At 44.4% G+C, this 18,901-nt stretch overlaps 1 protein-coding gene across 1 annotated transcript in view; it reads left to right on the top strand.

Annotated features, from left to right (window-relative positions):
- Positions 1 to 18,901, top strand: part of ctnnal1 (catenin (cadherin-associated protein), alpha-like 1) — a 145,915-nt gene that overhangs the window by 91,236 nt on the left and 35,778 nt on the right. Inside the window, exons 3-5 of the mRNA XM_080734445.1 lie at positions 10,129 to 10,328; positions 15,302 to 15,421; positions 17,703 to 17,792. Coding sequence (XP_080590571.1) covers positions 10,129 to 10,328; positions 15,302 to 15,421; positions 17,703 to 17,792 — 410 coding nt within the window. The remainder of the gene's footprint in view (positions 1 to 10,128; positions 10,329 to 15,301; positions 15,422 to 17,702; positions 17,793 to 18,901) is intronic.

Raw genomic sequence — 18,901 nt, 5'->3', positions numbered from 1 at the left:
ATTTTGGCAGCCATCTTTGTTAAACATAGTGGCTGTTATCTCATGAATGCCTGAACGGATTTCCATTCGGATTTTTTTGTTTGAAAGCTGTGAGCAATGTGGACACACGTGGTGCATTATCTAGGCATGGGTGTGCATGATCCGTGCACACCCAATTACATGGAAGTCTATGGAGACGAATGGCAGGTGGGAGTACGGAGGTATGTTAAAATGGCGGTCAATGTGTTAAGTAAATATTTATGCCAACAATTTCATACCTTTACTTAAGTGCATTTTTAATTCCGTACTTTTACTTGTAACGAAGTGCATCTACATTGCAGTATTGATACTTTTACTTAAGTACAAAAGGTGAGTACATTTCCCACCATTGGTTGTTGCTTTCAAATATGTGTAGTGGTGAAGAAATATATACCTCTGAAATCTCTGTGGAGTAGAAGTAAAAGTATTGATAGGAAATACTAAAAAATACCTTAAAATCGTACTGTGCTTAGTTACTTTCCAGCAGTGTCTAAACATGAGTGATACGCAGGGTGAAGTGCCTGGCAGGGTGTTGTCAGGCTTCATTGTTGCTCCAGGAATAGAGGCAGCACCAGAGGGAACAACGCTATATGACCACATCATGTGCTGCTAGCCCCGCCTCCCTCTTTCCGTTTCCACAAGAAGATTTTTAAGCTCTAAAAATGTCCCCTCACGGCTCACGTCACTCTGACCTTGCATGGACCCCACTGTCCAATAAAGCACCTGGATTGTCGCACTGTCATCATCTGGATGTAAAAGCTGCCTATGTATGCACTCTCTAGAGTCTAACTCTCTTCCTCATCATATCTGCGAGCTTAGCTCTAATCATGTCAAACATCATGCATGTCCATGACATACTGTACTGTGTGCACATTCATAATAACCACTTCTGATCTAACATGATTACACAACTGTTTATGTCAGTATGAAAAGGGTCTATTGTAGTAGGCCTGCTACTAGCGAGGAGTCCTTTCCGTGCAGGTTGCGACCAAGGTTGACGCCCCCTTGCTGCTGGGGAGTTTTGTATCTCATATAACATTGAACGACAGACGGATAGAACAGAGTAGGCTACTTTGCATATAAGACGATTGGACGAACTGTTTAATTTTATTTTTGTATTTACGTGTCGCCCGCTACTACAAAAAAGCCTTTGTCAAGCAATTTGGGTCCTTTTTTTTACTTATAACATAGAATGACAGACAAATAAAACACAGTACTTTGCAGAAAAAGAATAAAAACTTGTAAAGCACAATGCAAAATAATGGTATTAAACTCGTAAAAAACACTGAAAAATAATTGTATTTGGTAAGGATAGGCTTTGTTATCATTTTATTTGTTGTAGCAAAAATTTCGTTTTTAGTGTTTATTTTTTATTTACGCATCGCCCGCTGCTACTGTGCTGTCTGCAGAGATGCGCTTGACACAAGAGCAGCAAGGGGGCGTCAATCTTGGTCGCAACCCGCACGGAAAGGGCTCTTCGCCTACTAATATACTAGTAACACATTCTGGTACACGTTTCCTTTCCGACAGGATGTGCTACTGTACAGGATGTGTTCAAATCAGTGGCTGAACCTTCTAAAATTTAGACTGAAACAATATGGCACTGGGCGATTGTTTGGGCGATTGTTTCGATGCAGCCCTGGTGATAACAGGTTTATGTAACTGAAGCCGGCATAGTGATGCATTTAATCCTCCCCCACACTGAGCCCTCCTCAAAAGACTGGGGGTTTTAGAAAAAAAGAGAAGATAACACTGGCTAGAGGGAATACTGGAGGGAGAGAAGAGGCAGAGGAAGGACGAGAAAGAACAATGAGAAAGTTTGAGTGTGTGCGTGTGTGTGTGTTTGTGTGTGCACGCATCGGCTTCAGTGTCTTGTGTCTGTGTCCGTGAGCGTGCCGTGCGCTGCCCGCTGTGAGACTCACTTTAATATAATAACCGAAAGGAGAAGTATTCTAAGTTCACTCAGTCTTCACTTCAGTCTCTCCCGTCCCGAAAGACAAGGCCAGACCTTTCTCTGACACCCAGAATGATCATCTTCTCCTTCTCTACAGCACGTCCATTTTTGAAAGCTGATGAATTCATTTCCGGCATAAAAAGATATAAATCTTTTCTTTTAGAGTTTTGAAGTGTTCTTGGTGCACCGAGGGAGGAGGTGGAGGAGGAGGAGAGCTCGAGCTTGTTAGTTAGTAGGATTGACTGCCTGCAGACACCCACACTAGCCTCTGGGAGAACCTAACAACCAGCCTGGGTTCCTGGGTTGCACTGTAATTAATTAATTAGATGAAGGGGGATTTATAGCAATAGGTTAATTAGCTGATGCTTCTCATCGTCAGTGAGATTAGACGAGGCAGTTTTTGGCAAAGGTACAGCTCTCTCTCTCTCTCTCGCTGTCTGTCTGTCTGTCTGTCTGTCTGTCTGTGTGTCAGGTGAAAAAGCTTTGAAAGTCCTCAAAATGTATTTCGTCTCTTGTCGGGTGGAAACCTCATATGTCCAAAACCTCCACTTTTCAGGATTTAAATGCAAAGACAGCAAAAATAGAATGCTGTCAAGCTGGAGCTTGTGGATCTGCTAACTTTTGATGCTTTTTGTGTGACACTGTACTATGATCAAGTAGGGCAGTACCTCTCAAACATTTTCATGCCAAGGACCCCCAAATTGACAGTTATTAACCTGTGGACCCCCATTTGAAAAGATATGCCAGGGACCCCCATAAGAGAAGATCTTTTACGGCTCTAGCAGTGATTCCCGACTATTTTAATTTCAAGGACCCCCAGTTTCACACGCATTAGGCTACGGACCCCCATTTAATGGCATTTCTATCTCTGAGACCCCTATTGTAAAATGTAAAATTTAACTGAGAGTGTACAAGGGGCCATTTGGTCCCATTTGTACACTCTCTGAGTTACATACCTGAGTATAAGGGTTCATTTGGTTCCTAACTATCATTTAGATGGGGACCCCCGGAACTCCCTCAAGGACCCCTGGAGGTCCCCGGACCCCACTTTGAGAACCAATGAAGTAGGGCATTAATTGTCGGAGTATTTCTTATATGGAGATAAGAGGTTTCTGCCCCGACAGCGACGATGTATGAAAAAACGATAACGAACAGATCTGCAGATTTAAGATCTTTCCCAAAGATACGGCAGCTTCAAAGCTTTCCCATCTCTTTCTGTAAAAACATTCAAATAATAATCCCCACGAGTGTTGATGTGAATGGCAGATTCAAGACTTCTGTCAAGCAGAATATTAATAATGTCCTCAGTAATGCTGCTGTCGGGATTCATTCTTCTCCTATTGAAGCGGAAGGATTGAAAGAAATTTCCCAAATCGGACGCATGCAGGCCTGACTGTGCATACAGAGACGCACAGATGGCACTGTACCGTACAGAGGGCCTGAGGGATGGTTCTCTGTTCACATGCTAACGTCTTCAGTATCCATGCACTGGTGAGTGTGAGGAGGGGGGGGGGGGGGGGGGGGGGGGTTGGCTTGGGTCTTGTGTGTGTGTTGGTGTGTGTGTGTGCGTACGTGCGTGTCGGTGCGTGGCTTTGGCCGGCTTCTCCAAAAGGACGGCCATGAAGGGGCGTCACAAGGGGGGGACGTGGGACTGAGTTACTAGGGCCCAAGGTGGAGGGGCCTTCATTATTTTATGCTTTAACTACTGAAAAACAGCAGATCTATCAAGCTCGCAAAGCGGCACCGAGTGCCGCGCTGCGAGCTTGTAGATCTGCAATTTTTGAAAAGTTGTGAAAATGTATTTCTTTAAGCGAACATTTGCAACTCAAATTTTGCTTCTGGGGATCCCTGGAACGAAATATTTTGAGATGGGGGTCCGTGGCCAAATACATATAATTTTGGGGGTCCTTCACATGAAAAAGTTTTAGCACCACTGACATAGAAACATAGGTTTCTCAAAAAAAAAAAAAAAACTTAGAAGGATTTGAAATATTCAAAGACTTTCAAAATTTTTCTTAAATAGCAGATCTACAAGCTCGCTGTGAGCTTGTATATCTGCTATTTTTGAGCGGTGGTCACAACGCTCCTATACGTGGCCGTGTGTGTGGGTCTGTCTGTCTGTCTGTCTGTCTGTTTGTCTGTTTGTCTGTCTGTCTGTATGTCTGTCTGTCTCCGGGTATGTAGCCTGGCCCTGCAGTAACCTTTTCTGACCACACATGTTAAGGGAGGGGCGCTGTTGTTCAGGATAGGCCAGGCATAGGCCAGGCACACTCACACACAAACACACACAGGGGCCACACACACACACACACACACACACACACACACAGGGGGCACACACACACACACACACACACACACACACACACACACACACACACACACACACACACACACACACACACACACACACACACACACACCACCGCTCAGTTCACACGAGTGTGATTTTTTAATAGTTAAAGCACAAAATGTGAGTGGATCCATGTACCCATAGGGCCCAGAATTTGGTGCGACACCCCTGCGGTCATGCACTCCGTTAGCAAGGCACTGCTCAATATCAGCTATTATTATAGGAAGACGCTCAATTTGGAGGAGGCGTTTGTTGCCTTTATCCATGATTCATGTCTGCCGCACTGCGTCTTGACAAGCGTGTCAACCGTATTGTAATGTAACAATGTTCCACACTTTGTAACTGGCTGTTCCTATTGTCTGGCTGCACTGGCAGGGTTTATGTACCTTTGTACGAGGCATTCTTGTACTTCTGTTTATGAGGACATAGATAAATATTTCAAATGTGTGTGCGTGCATGTGTGCGTGCGTGCGTGCGTGCGTGCGTGTGTGTGTGTGTGCGTGTGTGTGTGTGTGTGTGTGTGTGTGTGTGTGTGTGTGTGTGTGTGTGTGTGTGTGTGTGTGTGTGTGTGTGTGTGTGTGCTTTAATGTATAACTATACAAATGTCCCCACAACAAGCATAGTAGAACTTTAGAAGTAGATTGTGTGAGGACCATGTCTGTCTGTCTCTCTCTGTCTCTGTCTCTGTCTCTGTCTCTTTCTCTCTCTCTCTCTCTCTCTCTCTCTCTCTCTATCTCTCCTAGACACTCATGCTCTCTCTCTCTGCTGTTGATAGAGACTCTTTTGGCAATGGGTCTTGTGCCCAAAAGCTATATTTTCTCCCTTTTTTGGGCTTCTTTTGGTGCACTGAGTTGCGTAGGTCAGTGTGAGAAAGAGAGAAAGTGGGGGGTGGGTGGGATATTACTGCATATTTAAGCAGCACAGAACGAAGCAGTGTGTCTTCTGGTATGAATGTAGCTTTGTTCTCATTCTTCTCTCATCCCTGAGGAGAACAGCCTGGGGTCAGGGGTCATCTCCTATAATGCAGAGAGGGTGTTTCTAGGGGCGGGACTTCCGTCGTATGTACTGTACTTCCCCTGGAAACTATAGCCCAGGGGACTTCAACGTTTTCAGGCCAAGGACCCCTTAGTTGAGAGAGAGAGATGAAGCAGGGACCCCCACAACTTTTTCATAGATTCCATATAGTTTCATCTTTTGACAGCACAATCATCAGTGCATTTTGGATTCATGTCAATGTGTGTTTTCAGATATTTAACCACTTGAGCCGTCAATACTTAATAAACTTGACTTTTCACTCTGTACTTAGTCTGCTCTTTTCCCCCTCTACACCAAACCTCTTTGCCGAAAATAGACGATCTACTGCGAGGCGTTGTGAGCTTGTAGATCCAACCCTGCTATAGCCTCTTTTCCACTACGAGGCGGAACCAGAACTTTCCAGAAGCTGAACCTATTTCATTTTAATTTTTTCCATAGCGCACGGCCCGGTTTCAGACTAGGTTCTGGGAACCTCTTTTAGGTCCTGCTCCTGGTGCAGTACTAAACTGGAGTTCTGGGAACTTTATGGGCGGGGCCAGCAGAGCTGCTGCTGTTTTTTGAGACCTTCCCGGTTAGATCTGGTTATATGGAAACGTATAAGCAGAACTTCGTACCGGAACTTCACAGGTTCTTGAAAGTATACTTGGTTCTGGAAAGTTCTGGTTCTAGTTCTGGTTCGGCCCTGTTGTGGAAAAAGGGCTAATCTCGTTCGACCAATCACCACGCGTGTTTCTTTCACGTAGAATGTAAAAAGATTTGTCAATCCTCAACGTCATTTTCCTTGGTCGGTGTAGTTTCTGACAAATTCCGGTCAGGGGCAAGGCCAGAACAGAGGAATAGGGTTGGCCTGGCAATTTCAGGGTGGACTCTTGTGGCAGCAGCAATGAACAATAATGAATATAGCCTATTCATTATTGCATTGAGTTCCCAGCTGAGTTCCCAGCGGACCCCCTGTTGAAGACCCTTGGTGTAGTATGAATGTGGAATATATGCTGGTAGGTATGACTCTGCATGTATTTGTTAACACATGCAATATACAATTTAGGCATTTAGCAGATGCTATTAATCCAGAGCGTTTTACAGTAAGCAAGGTAAACACGAGGTAACACATCAAATGCATAGAGATAGACAGTCATCTCATCTGGGATCATAGGTAAACCAAGAACATCAGTCTAGTATAATATCAAAAAATAAAGAATTTTTACATTGAAACTATACAATTATAGGATTCCAGGTCAATAAATGAAGCTGGCATCCGTCAAGGCTAGGGCAAGTGCTACGGGCTAAGGTTGATTCTGAAGAGGCCAGTCTTTAGGCCAGAGCAGCGCGTTTTCTGACCATCTGGGAAACCGTTCCGTCTTACACTTCCCAGAGGACATGCCCAGGAAAGGCTGGTCATGCGAGCGTGGTGAATATAATTTATGCCACCCTGTCCCCAGGCAGAGTGATAGTCCTACAATCTGTATGTGCCTCTTATTGCATTGCATTTCACATAGCATTTGTCACAGTGGGCACCCAACAGCCAGTTGTGCTTCGGGCACCAAAATATGTTTAGGTGGAGTCTGAAGAGGTGCGTCTTCAGTCCACGGTGGAAGCTAGGGAGTGAGTCTGTAGTTCTAAGTGCGACAGGGAGTTTATTCCACAGTTTGGGGGCCAGGAGGGCAAATTGTCTAGGACGAGTGGATTTTAAAAGTATTTTGGTTTAAACACGTCCGTTGCCATGTCTGACAGGTAAATAAAACAAAAGTGTGAAGACATGTATTGTGTGCTGGCTGTCTCCTCAGTTTCACAAGATGTTCCCCTAGGGTTTTTTTTTTGTTTTTTTCAAAATGAAGAGAGGGCAGATTGATTGGCAGGGCGTTATGGCATAGATCACTCTCATACTGTCACGAAAGGGCATTTGGAAAAATGTTCGCTGCCTGGCCAGGCAGGCAGGCAGGCAGCAGCCCCTAGCAAATAAAGCAAAGGCTTCAGCATGATGTGCTGTTGGCTGCCATGTAAGGACTGACAGTTTGAGCCCAGTGCTGGGTGAGCTCGGACAAGGGATTTACGATATTATCGCGATAATCAAAATATCCCAAAACATCCATTATCCTGGGGCGGAACATTTGCCAAATAATAGCAGATCTACAAGTTCACAACGTGTCGCCTTGTGACGCGTTGTGAATTTGTAGATTGGCTATTTTTTGGCAAAGAGATAAGGTTGAGTGTGGAAAAAAACTACTGTATCAAGTACATATATTAAAAGTACGTTTTACCAATGGAGGGTTTAATTGGTACCGGATATGCAGCTGGGCAAATAAAAGGTGAATTGATCCCAGTGCATGACGGAGGACGATATCACGATACATTAAATCTCCACGACACGATTATGGTGAGTGTTTTTTATCACGATAAACAAAAATATCACGTATCGTCCCACCCCTAGCTCGGACTCTGGGAGAGAGAGAGCGAGAGAGAGAGAGAGGAGAGTTTGGTCGGGCGGCTGTCGCAGGCCGGGGGGAGATAAAGTTGAGGAGCCATCCATCTGCCACCGCCAGACCCAATGCACAGACAGACAGTGCAGGTTGTGAAACTACCAGGGTGCTTTATTATTACGTGCATTGTTTACGACACCAGTCATTGTCATTCCAGTACTAGAGTCTGGGCCGCGCTTGTTTGTTTTCTCTGCAGTGCTGAAGCAGAAGCCCCAGAGACGCCGCCGTTCTCTTTCAGTGATCATCAAAACATATTCTGCGGACGTTCATATTGTTATACATAATAGAATACACACAAATTGCATCGAGATGCGTATCGTCACTGTCGGGCAGAAACCTCGTATCTCCCAAGTTTCAAATTAGTACGTTTTTCGCAAAGTTAAGCCCTCTACAAGCACACAACGCCTTGCAGTGCGAAGCGTGCTTGTAGATCGGCTGTTTCACTAGTTTAGTTCATTTTTAAAATGATAAATCCAAAAAGAATGGTTTTGGATATACGAGGTTTCCACCCGAAAACAACACTATTGTTGCTGTCGGGCAGAAAGTTATCTTATCTCCATATACTTGTAAATGAATTCCCATCTTGATTATACCACAGCGTCACTGTAGATCTGCTACTTTTACTGTTTTTTGAATTTGAGTCCTTAAAAGTAAGTTTTGGACAAATGAGGTTTCCACGCGACAACATAGCGCATGAGGCACATCTGAAGCATGGGATGGGACGTTAGTTGTCTGCTACGGACCTGGGAGTGGTGCCCCCAAAACACACACACACACGCACGCACGCACGCACACACACACACACACACACACACACACACACACACACACACACACACACACACACACACACACACACACACACACACACACACACAGAAAGACCCACAGACATCCAAGATATGGCATTATAGGCTTATATATCGTCGTTGTCGGGTGGAAACCTTGTATGTCCAAAAAAATGAACTAAACTAGTAAAAACAGACGATCTACAAGCACACAACCGCGAGGCGTTGTGTGCTTGTAGATCTGCTGTTTTCACTACTTTTGTGCGACGGCCTTGTCTGATGAAGCAGGGCTTTACTTTGCGAAAGAACGTACACATTTGAAACTTGGAGATACAAGGTTTCTGCTCGACAGTGACGATATATGACCTCATACATAATGTAAGATTTCATTCTAACTTTTTGTTATTAACTGAAACTTTTTCTCTCCTTCTCCCAGGCGGGTGTTAGTTAGGGGCAATATTACTTTATTAAACAGTGCAGAAACACCGGGCTTCATTTCCTCTCCTTCTCACTAGTTTAAAAGAAATGCAATGAAATCGTTGTAGGAGATCAATAGTGTAGAGTTGGAGTTGGAGAGGGGTCTTATTGACTGACTATGTGGAGTCCTATTGAAGCAGAGCACTATGGAACAGACACCCAGTGAACGTTCTGCTAATGTGGCCATATTTTCCCAAATATGGCGATGACTGACATCTGACATCATAGATTTCTGACGTCATAGACCACATGACATTGACACAATTATGTCCTTGTCCATATATGGGCATTCCTAGATATGGGCTTAATATTGATGACATCAGGGGTCTCCATATATATGGGCATAATAGGGACAAGGACTGAATTCCTTGCAAGTGTGACTCGCGTTGCAGCAACCACAGTGGTTATTATGGGACTGACACAATATGTCCATATATGGGCAATGGGCATTCCCAGATATGGGCTTATTGATGACATCAGGCATCTCCATATATGGGCATACAAGGGATTATATTAGTTTGGTTGCCCTAACAGGGCATCATCTGGGAATGCCGGCCCCATATATGGCCTTTTCAGTCTCATGTGGTCTATTGACGTGGCTAGCCATCATCAAAGAAAATGGAACGCCCACTCGGGTTGTCCCTCTTCAGTAGCCAGCTACAGACTCTGTCTCGAGAGAATGAATGACGTCAGACATCTATGATGTCAGATGTCAATTTGCAAGTGTCTTGGCCATATAGAGCATGAGGTGTGACAGACAGACAGACGGACATGGTCTGCAGATTTTCATACTAAATAGCGACTTACGGTCGCAATCAATACAGCATAGAATTGTGGACAATATCCTATCCAATGTTGACGAAATCTTCTAGGTTTTGGGTCTGGGAGGTTACATCTCATCAAATGGTGGTCCGTGGCTCAAATGCAGAATAATGGACCTTGGTATGAAAAAGGTTGAAAACCACTGCTATAGGACACAGCTAATGGGGGATCCTAACAGTTTTAATAACGTCCCTCTCCACTCAGGCGAGGCCATAGCCCAGCTGACGGACGTGAGCACGGGCGTGGCGACGCCGGTCCCCTCCCCGGTGGACGGGCGCACCACGGTGTTCAGTGACCGGACGGGCATGGTGAAGGCAGCACGTCTGCTGCTGTCCTCTGTCACCAAGGTCCTGGTGCTGGCCGACCGCATCGTCATCAAGCAGATCATCACCTCACGCAACAAGGTACTTCGACCGTCTCTAGAGCCATGCTTTCTCTAAAGTGGGTGCCGCTATGGCACCCTTGGGCAGAGTCCTGCACGGGCTAAGGCTGCTCATCGTTACATTTCTAAACCGAATTACATCAATTACTTGACTAGTAGTAACTGTTATTGAATAGAAAGCATTGTTTATTTGCCATTATGCTGTTTTATTTTTAACGTATTGGCATTGGAACTGGACTTTTGATGTACATTTTGCTGTAGTCATGGGAAGGGGGGGTACTTGGCTTCGGAAATCAGTCTAACCCCCCGGCTCTACCGGGCGCGTCGAGCGTTGCGTCAACGTCCGTGCTGGGAACGCTCCCGTTTTAATTAATGACACAATTAACAAGTATTCTATTGAGGCATTTAGATCATGCCAAAGGTCCTGTCTCACCCAGACACAGGATCTGACACATTCAATTGAATTGATCCCCTTAGCTCAATGGTAAAACATTTCAGCACTTGCACAGGAAACCAGGTTCAAATCCAGGGTAGAACAATAAAGTTACGTAGTGCAACTTTCAGTTTAAATGTCAAGTATAAAGTCATTTTGATCTGTCCTAATTGCGACCGTAGGGAGCTACTTACTGTAGAAACCTCCACCGGCTGTCCGTGGGTGAGTCAGTCAGTCAGTCAGTCAGTCCGTCCGTCACACTTTTGCCCTGCTCATATCTCCACAACCGTTGCCCCCATCCATGCCAAATTTTGCACACACACTCCTTGACTGCCAAACTACAACCTCCAAGGACCCCCGGAGCCCCAGGGACCCCCAGGTCCCTGGGGGACCCCCAGATGTAAAAAATGACCAAATGTGCTCACACGTCACACGTCACACTTTTTCCCTGCTTATATCTCCGCACCCCCCCACCCCTCATTTCTCACATGGCCCTATTGTAGCGCCACCTTCAGGCCGATTTTTAAAACACATTTTTGGACACTGCTCCTACAGTTTTTGCCCTAAAATCACGAATATCACTACACAGCATTTCTACACTCATGTCATCAACATGGATCAGGAAGATTTTGGAAAAACACATTTTTGCCCTATTTGTGGAGATAAGCCACCTACGGTCGCTTATCTCCCGATTAGGGAGTCTTACTGGTGTAAACAGAATGTTTTTCCCCTCATGACGTACTGTCTCGTAGGGGGAAAGATTTAGATATTTATGTATCGTAAATATGACATAAATGTAAGACTATAAATAACAATGTCATTCAGGGGTGCCGGGGTCAGCATTGGTTCTCAAACCTTATTTTTTTGCATTGGTTCTCCAAAAACGGTTTGAGAACCAATGCTTTAGATGTACACGTGACAAAGGGTTGTGATCCTTTTAGGATTTTTAACGATTCCAGTTCCTTAACCGCGTAACGATTCCCTCTTATCTATTATCTGATTCTGTACGCTATTCCACGTACGTAAATCAAGTAAAAGCACTTTTACCTGAGTTTACCTGTGCGGGAAACGACAACACAAGTGTGTTTTCCAGAGCAAGCACATAAATTATGTTAATTACTGTATTCTGTTTTTGTATTTCACCACACTGTCGCTCCTTAATGCTTGTTCTTTTAGGGGCACGTACCGTGCATGCACCCACGTTCACATAAACATTGGTGCACAGTTTGCACAGTTGCACACGCTATTACACCACTTTAATAGCCAATGTTAAAGTCCTTATTGTTTTCCTCTTGAGTTGGGAAAAGAAAGAACGGATGTCTGGCTGTAATTGAGGGCAAACAGCACCTTTTAAACTGCCACATAAAAACCCGGGCAAAGGGCCACCGATCCATGCTGTACCTGGATATCGTCGTTGTCGGGTGAAAACCCTGTAGGTCCAAAACCGTTCGTTTTGCATTTATCATTTTAAAAAATATTTAAACTAGTGAAAACAGCCGATCTACAGTGCTTGTAGATCTGCTGTTTTCACTACTTTTGTGCGACCGCCTTGTATGATGAATCAGGGCTTTACTTTACGAAAGAAAGTACAAATTTTAAACTTGGAGATACGAGGTTTCCACTCGACGACGACGTTATTCTCCTAGCAAACGAGGTGCTGTGTATATATTACATATTATACTGTTAGACAGAGAGCAAGAGTGGAAAACACTGCTGGCCTCAATCACGTCTGGTTAGCTTTGTTTGGACGGACAGACGACAGGCAGCTAGCTCCCTGCTACCCCCATTAGCTGGCAAACACAATTACATCCTCTGCCCTTTGCTGTCTGGCTTTGGTAAAAGCCAGAGGGCTGCTGACTGCGCTGTGCTGTGCTGTGCTGGGCAGCCTAGCATTAGCACAGCTAATTTAGTTTTAGTCACCGGAAGGCTATACTTTGAAATCTCTTGGGATTTCAACTGACATCATTGCATCAGTAAGGAACGTTAACTCTGGACTTTTTGGCATTGCTAACAAGTACTCGTCTTAAAAATACCAGGCCTTTCACTTATTAATCCTGCATTGGCAGGAAAAAAGCAAGTGTCTAGTGACACTGGTAAGATATCACGGTCTGCTGTATCCACGGTTCCCACACATTTTTAACAATGAATTTTCAAAACTTTTCTGTAACTTTTCCAATGTATTTTTACCCCATTTCCTGGCAATCATATGGTGCAATAATGAGGCTCTTCTTACACCAGTGTGCTATCAATGCCCCAAGAGGCGTCATGTGACAAAAAGAACAGATCTACAAGCTAACGTGTTCTTAGCTCGTAGAGACGTCCTGTATACATTAGGCCACACTCACGCAGCTTTATGCAGCGCATCAATGCATGTTACATATTTCACGTAATATTAGAAAAAAACATTAAATATCCAAACATATTTCCAAACATTTCCCAAACCTCATAACCGTGAGAATCCTGCTCTATTGTTGATGGTGACACTGCCAACCGTTCTCAAAGGCAGACACTATAGCCACCGCAAAACCATATACCGGTAGTATACTGTTTCATTATTCTACCCAGGGGAAAGTCATATTCTCAGAGCCACTACAGTACACTCCCTTTATCATCCCATTACTTGGGCTCTTATCACTTCTTATCAACCCATTGCAATGGGCCAGGAGGGCCATGCTCTGCCTACTGAGTCAGTCAGAGTGCTAATATTTACACTTTTACTATCTCCCCAGTGGGAGTCAGAGTGCTAATATTTACACTTTTACTATCTCCCCAGTGGGAGGCGAACCCGGGTCTTGGTTTTAGTAGCCACCCTGCTCTACTCACTGAGCTACCAAGCGGCTGACCAAACACTTTTTTTTGTGCTTTTATCTTTTATCTTTATCTCTAACCCTAACCCTAACCCTAACCCCTAACCCTAACCCTAACCCTAACCTCAGTAAAACTATGGCTAAATCTAAAGCAAATCCTAATTTCCATCATGGATCCTGTGGAGTGAGCTGTAGTGTTGGGTGGCTGGGGAACACAAGGTTATGGGTTCGATTCCTACTCAATTCCCTTTTCTTCTTCTTTTTTCTTTTCTTTGACCACTAGAGGATGCAATTGTGTCAGCAGTCTGCAGAGCATGGCCCTTCTGGCCCCATTCCTATGGGCTGATAATACATGATAACTGGCCATTGTATAACATGATAACATCAGAAGCGGGTACTTCCATATACCGTAGGTTCTTCTAATACTGAGATTACAGAGGAAGCCATGCACTATTCCATTCTCATTCTGTCTGATAGAAAATCGATTTACAGGGACTTGAAACTTGCTTGAGATAGATAATAAAAAACAGTAACTTTATATTGTGCGTACGTGTGTGTGTGTGTGTGTGTGTGTGTGTGTGTGTGTGTGTGTGTGTGTGTGTGTGTGTGTGTGTGTGTGTGTGTGTGTGTGTGTGTGTGTGTGTGTGTGTGTGCGTGCGTGCGTGCGTGCGTGCGTGCGTGCGTGCGTGCGTGCGTGCGTGCGTGCGTGCGTGCGTGCGTGCGTGCGTGCGTGCGTGCGTGCGTGTGTGTGCATGCGCGCCCGTGTGTGTGTGTGTGTGTGTTTTAAAATGAAATTTCAGTGTCATAACATTTTAACATGCGGCTTGATGTGAAAAGTCTAGGCGAAAAGCCAACATTTTATTATGAACAAAATTCACGTCTGTGTCTTACTCACGCAATTATGTTTAGCCAACAACAACATTGACTCAATTAATGTTTTAATGACTTTGGAGAATCTGTAAACAAAAATAAAGCCATTTTAACTGAAAGATGGGTCCGTTTATGTTTATGTACGATACAGAGTTTATGTCCAAACTTGGCATATCACAATTATTACGTAATCGCCTAATCGAAACATTTAATTATTTTGCATAATAGTCATAATCGTTTCAATATTGACAAATGTTCATATTTATTTCCAACATTTTCAAAAAGTAGCTGAAATATATAAATGATACACTATTAATGTATGTTTTTTTTGTTTTAAGTATAAAGTTATTAAATAGCTAAGCCTGTTGCCACTGCACAGGCTGAACCACTTTAAATGAACTCTCTTTTATATGCATTCGTTCATGACTCTTAATGTATTATGCACAGTTACATATAGGATGCATTCTCTTTAAATTATTATGCAAATTGGTAATGTATCATGCATTTTACGTGTCTCCTCTCTCCTCTTTTATGATCTTATTCCCTATGTAGCTTTCAAGTGCAACCATGCGCCTGCATAATTAATAATTTCACCCAACTTGCCCCGGCATATCCGTATTGCGAGGAAAGCTTTAGCTGAAAATAGCTGATCGACGCGTTGTGAGCTTGTCGATCGGCTATTTTCAGAGAAAGGTCATGGTCGTCTGAGCAGCCATCGGCAGGGCGAAAGATGGCTACTTTTGGTACTTAAAGTACATTTTAATACTAGTACATTTGTACTTTTACTCAAGTAAATTTAGAATTCCGGACTATTTCTATATTGCAATATTGATACTTTTACTTTAAGTAAAACATGTGTACTTTTCCACCCCTGTCTTGGTGTAGGTCCTGGTGACGTTGGACCACCTGGAGAGGGTCAGCACCTTCCAGGAGTTTGTCCAGATCTTCAGCCAGTTTGGCAACGAGATGGTGGAGTTCGCCCACCTGACCGGGGACAGGCAGAATGTAAGTAGAACCACACAAACATGGTGAAAGAGCACAGCTATTTGTTTGCCCAACTTCGTTTGTCAATTTCATGGTCCCTCCCGTAACTCTGAGAGAAACGGAACCAAATGGACATGTAACTCATTTGATACACTCTCAGAATTACAGACTCGTAAGGGTCCATTTGTCCTGACTGTGTGGTTCAATCATGCTCCATCGGTGGTTCTGAAACATTTTCATCCAAATTAATATGTATTTGGCCGCAGACTCCAATCTGAACATATCTTTTGCCAGTGACCCATATAAGATTTATGATATTAAAATAAAATGAAAGATGTAGGCTATTTGATGCTCAATTAATACATTTTACTGGGGACCCACTAGAACCCCAGCAAGGAACCATAAGGTTCCCTGGACCCCTCTTTGAGAACCAGTGAAATACTGTAGCAAATTTCTGCCTTCCAAGCAGAAAGTAGTAATGCACTGGAATGAATGCTCTTCTACTCTGCCACTACAGTATATGTGTCCTTTTCTCTGTTTCCATCAGCCACTGTAGCAACACATACACGCGCGCGCACACTCATTTTCCTTGGAGAGAACATTGTCTTCTGGCTTCACAAGTGGCAGAACTAAACTGAAGCCGACTTCAATCCCCAGTGCTCCGGGGGAATCCAACCCAGCCCCAGATCAATAACCAGGCATTGTGAAATATTTACACTGCACTGAAAGAGTAACGCAGTGCTGTGAGTAGTACAGTATTCCACCATCTGCGCTGTGATTCTCCGTCACTATGTGTGATGTCAGCTGCGACTCGCCACACGTTAAACACAGTTTATATCATAACAGAGCGGTGATGCAATCCGTCAGCCGCGCCTTGGCATATTTTGTCAAACTAAAACCTTTGCCCCGGGCCTCCGAAATAAATATCCCCCCCATAACCTTTTCGGGAGGTTATGCTCTTCTTCGCACAGTTGAAGCCTACTCATCCTCGCTAAAATGCAGACGTTCACACGTTATTAATGATATCGACCGCAGAAACTTTGCAAAACAAGTTTTGGCAACCCAGTCGGTTAAGGATCGACTTATGACTTTGACGCACACAGTGTTGTGAAATAGCTGATCTACACTCTGAATAATAGCTGACCTACAATCTCACAAGGTTCTAGTAAGATGCATATTGTCTCTGCCGTGCCGGGTGGAAACCCCATATGTCCAAAACGGTTACTTTTTCAGTATTGAAATTCAAAAGTTGTAAAAGTAGCATATCGACAAGCTTGTAGATCTGCTACATTTGATGTTTTTGTCTGACGCTGTAGTATGATCAAGTAGGGTGTTCATTTACGGAAAAAAAATACTAAAAAGTTAGAATATGGAGATAAGAGATTTGTGTCCAACAGCAACGATATACATAAATTACGTCTCTCTCGCCCGCTATCGCTCTTCATTGCAGCAAGTGCCTCTCAAACGCATCACCCTCCTCCTCATCATCCCTCTCATTCACTCCCGCTCGCAATGCTGGCACATGCACGGCGCCCCTTTGCAAATCCACCAGCTGTATCCATTCAGGCCGTGGCGAGCGGATGCAACCGTGACAGATAATGACAGATAATGGTGGCGTCCCTGTAGAGAGAGTTGATTCAGCTTTTGGCTCAGCAAGTTCTCTGCCTCTGTGGAGAGGAGTCAGAGACACGGAGTCAACAGTGGGAATAGAGAGAGAGGAGTCACAGACACAGAAGCAGCAGTGGGACAGACAGTAGATGTCATCATCACTGCCTGTACGATGCAGGGACGGATTAACCCCCGCGAGGGCCCCTGGACGATAATTTTGTATGGCCCCCCCACCCCCCACCATAACCCCTCCTCCCTCCGGACGCACACTACCCAGCTCAGATTTTAAGTCACGATGATCATCTGTGGGCCAAGAAAACACCTGTAGACAGCAGAGGAGGGGCCCACACATATCACACTGATATTTGATTAACGTGTACATTTAATTTTAGTAAATTGTCAATGACCATGCAGCCCAGTTCCCCCAAGGGCCCCTGAGTGCCAAGGGCCCCTGGCAACGGCCCCACTGCCCCAATTGGTTAATCCAGCCCTGGTATAATGTATTGATTAATGGTCGACCGGTCAGTGTGGGGTGGTCCGCAGCCAAAACATATACAGTACATATCAATTTGGGGTTCTTTGAATTGAATGTGTTTGAGATTCACTGATGTTCTGTTATTGTTATGTTTCTGTGTAACTTGTTAACGAGTGTGTGTGTGCGTGTGTGTGTGTGTGCGTGCGCGTGTTTGTGTAGGACCTGAAGGATGAGAAGAAGAAGGCCAGGATGGCAGCAGCCAGGGCCGTGCTGGAGAAATGCACCATGATGCTGCTCACTGCCTCCAAGGTACCAACACTTTCAACCACACAGCTAGAGTTTTGATTGGTTGACTGAATACTTTATTAACAAGTTAGTTAGCAGTACATGTGGTCAGTGTTAATTTCGTTGACAATCGTGAGCGTGTAGATTGACTATTTTTCGTGACACACAGTCAAGGGTAAATCAGCCATTACGACACCATCAAGGAGGAGGAGGTGTTGAGGCGGAGGTACCTACAGTACCAAGGTGTTTCAAATTGTTCTACTAAACCCGATTGTATTTTGAGGACAGCCAGTTATTTTTAGGTTAGTTTCGAGTTTGGGTGGGGAGTTGAGATCTTTAATGTCTCTTGGTAAGGCAGTCCAGTGATTCCACTTTTTCATTTTGGTGGCAGCACAGTATAAAGGAGTAGCGAAGGAGTAGCGAAGGAGTAGCGGCTCGACTCTGAGTCCCTCGCGCATGACTCAACTTCTCACCCTATCTCTAAGGGAGAGGCCGGCCACCCGTCTGAGAAAACTCATTTCGGGCCGATTGTATCCACAATCGTATTCTTTCGGTCATGACCCACACTTCATGACCATAGGTGAGAGTAGGAAGGAATATTGCTCGGTATATTGAGAGCTCTGCCTTTGCCTTCTGGCTCAGCTCTCTTTTTGTCACGACGGTGCGGTGCAGCGACTGCAATAACCGCTCCTGCTGCTCCGATTCTCCGGCTGATCTCAAAAGGATGGACACAGTGAATTCTAGAATTCATTTAACTCTCAGGGGAAACGGGCAGAGCCGTTTGAAGTACCCGAGGTGAAGTGGCGAGAGTGGCTTGGATGAGGCTGCATATATTATCATCATCACTGAATGTGTTGCAGGTGGATTCAATCATAGATGATCAAAGGGTTCGCTTCTCATTACCTTTAAGAGCGGTGCACTCACTGCTGCTCTCAGCCCAGAGGCTGTACTGTTGGTTTCCATAGTGTCATAGTGGAAGAGTAGCCTCTATAACCTCATTTCTCTCTGCGAGAGGAAGCTTCGATGTCATTGTCTGGTTCACTGCAAAGCAGTGGTTGAAGAAGTACTTGCATAAAATGATTAAGTAAAAGTAAAGCAATAAAATATTATCAATTATAATAACCCAATAATCC

Source organism: Nannobrachium achirus (assembly GCF_963921795.1).
Source record: "Nannobrachium achirus genome assembly, chromosome: 10".
NCBI lineage: Eukaryota > Metazoa > Chordata > Actinopteri > Myctophiformes > Myctophidae > Nannobrachium > Nannobrachium achirus.
The sequence above is the reverse complement of the archived record's forward strand: the minus strand, read 5'-3'. Positions and strand labels throughout refer to the sequence as shown.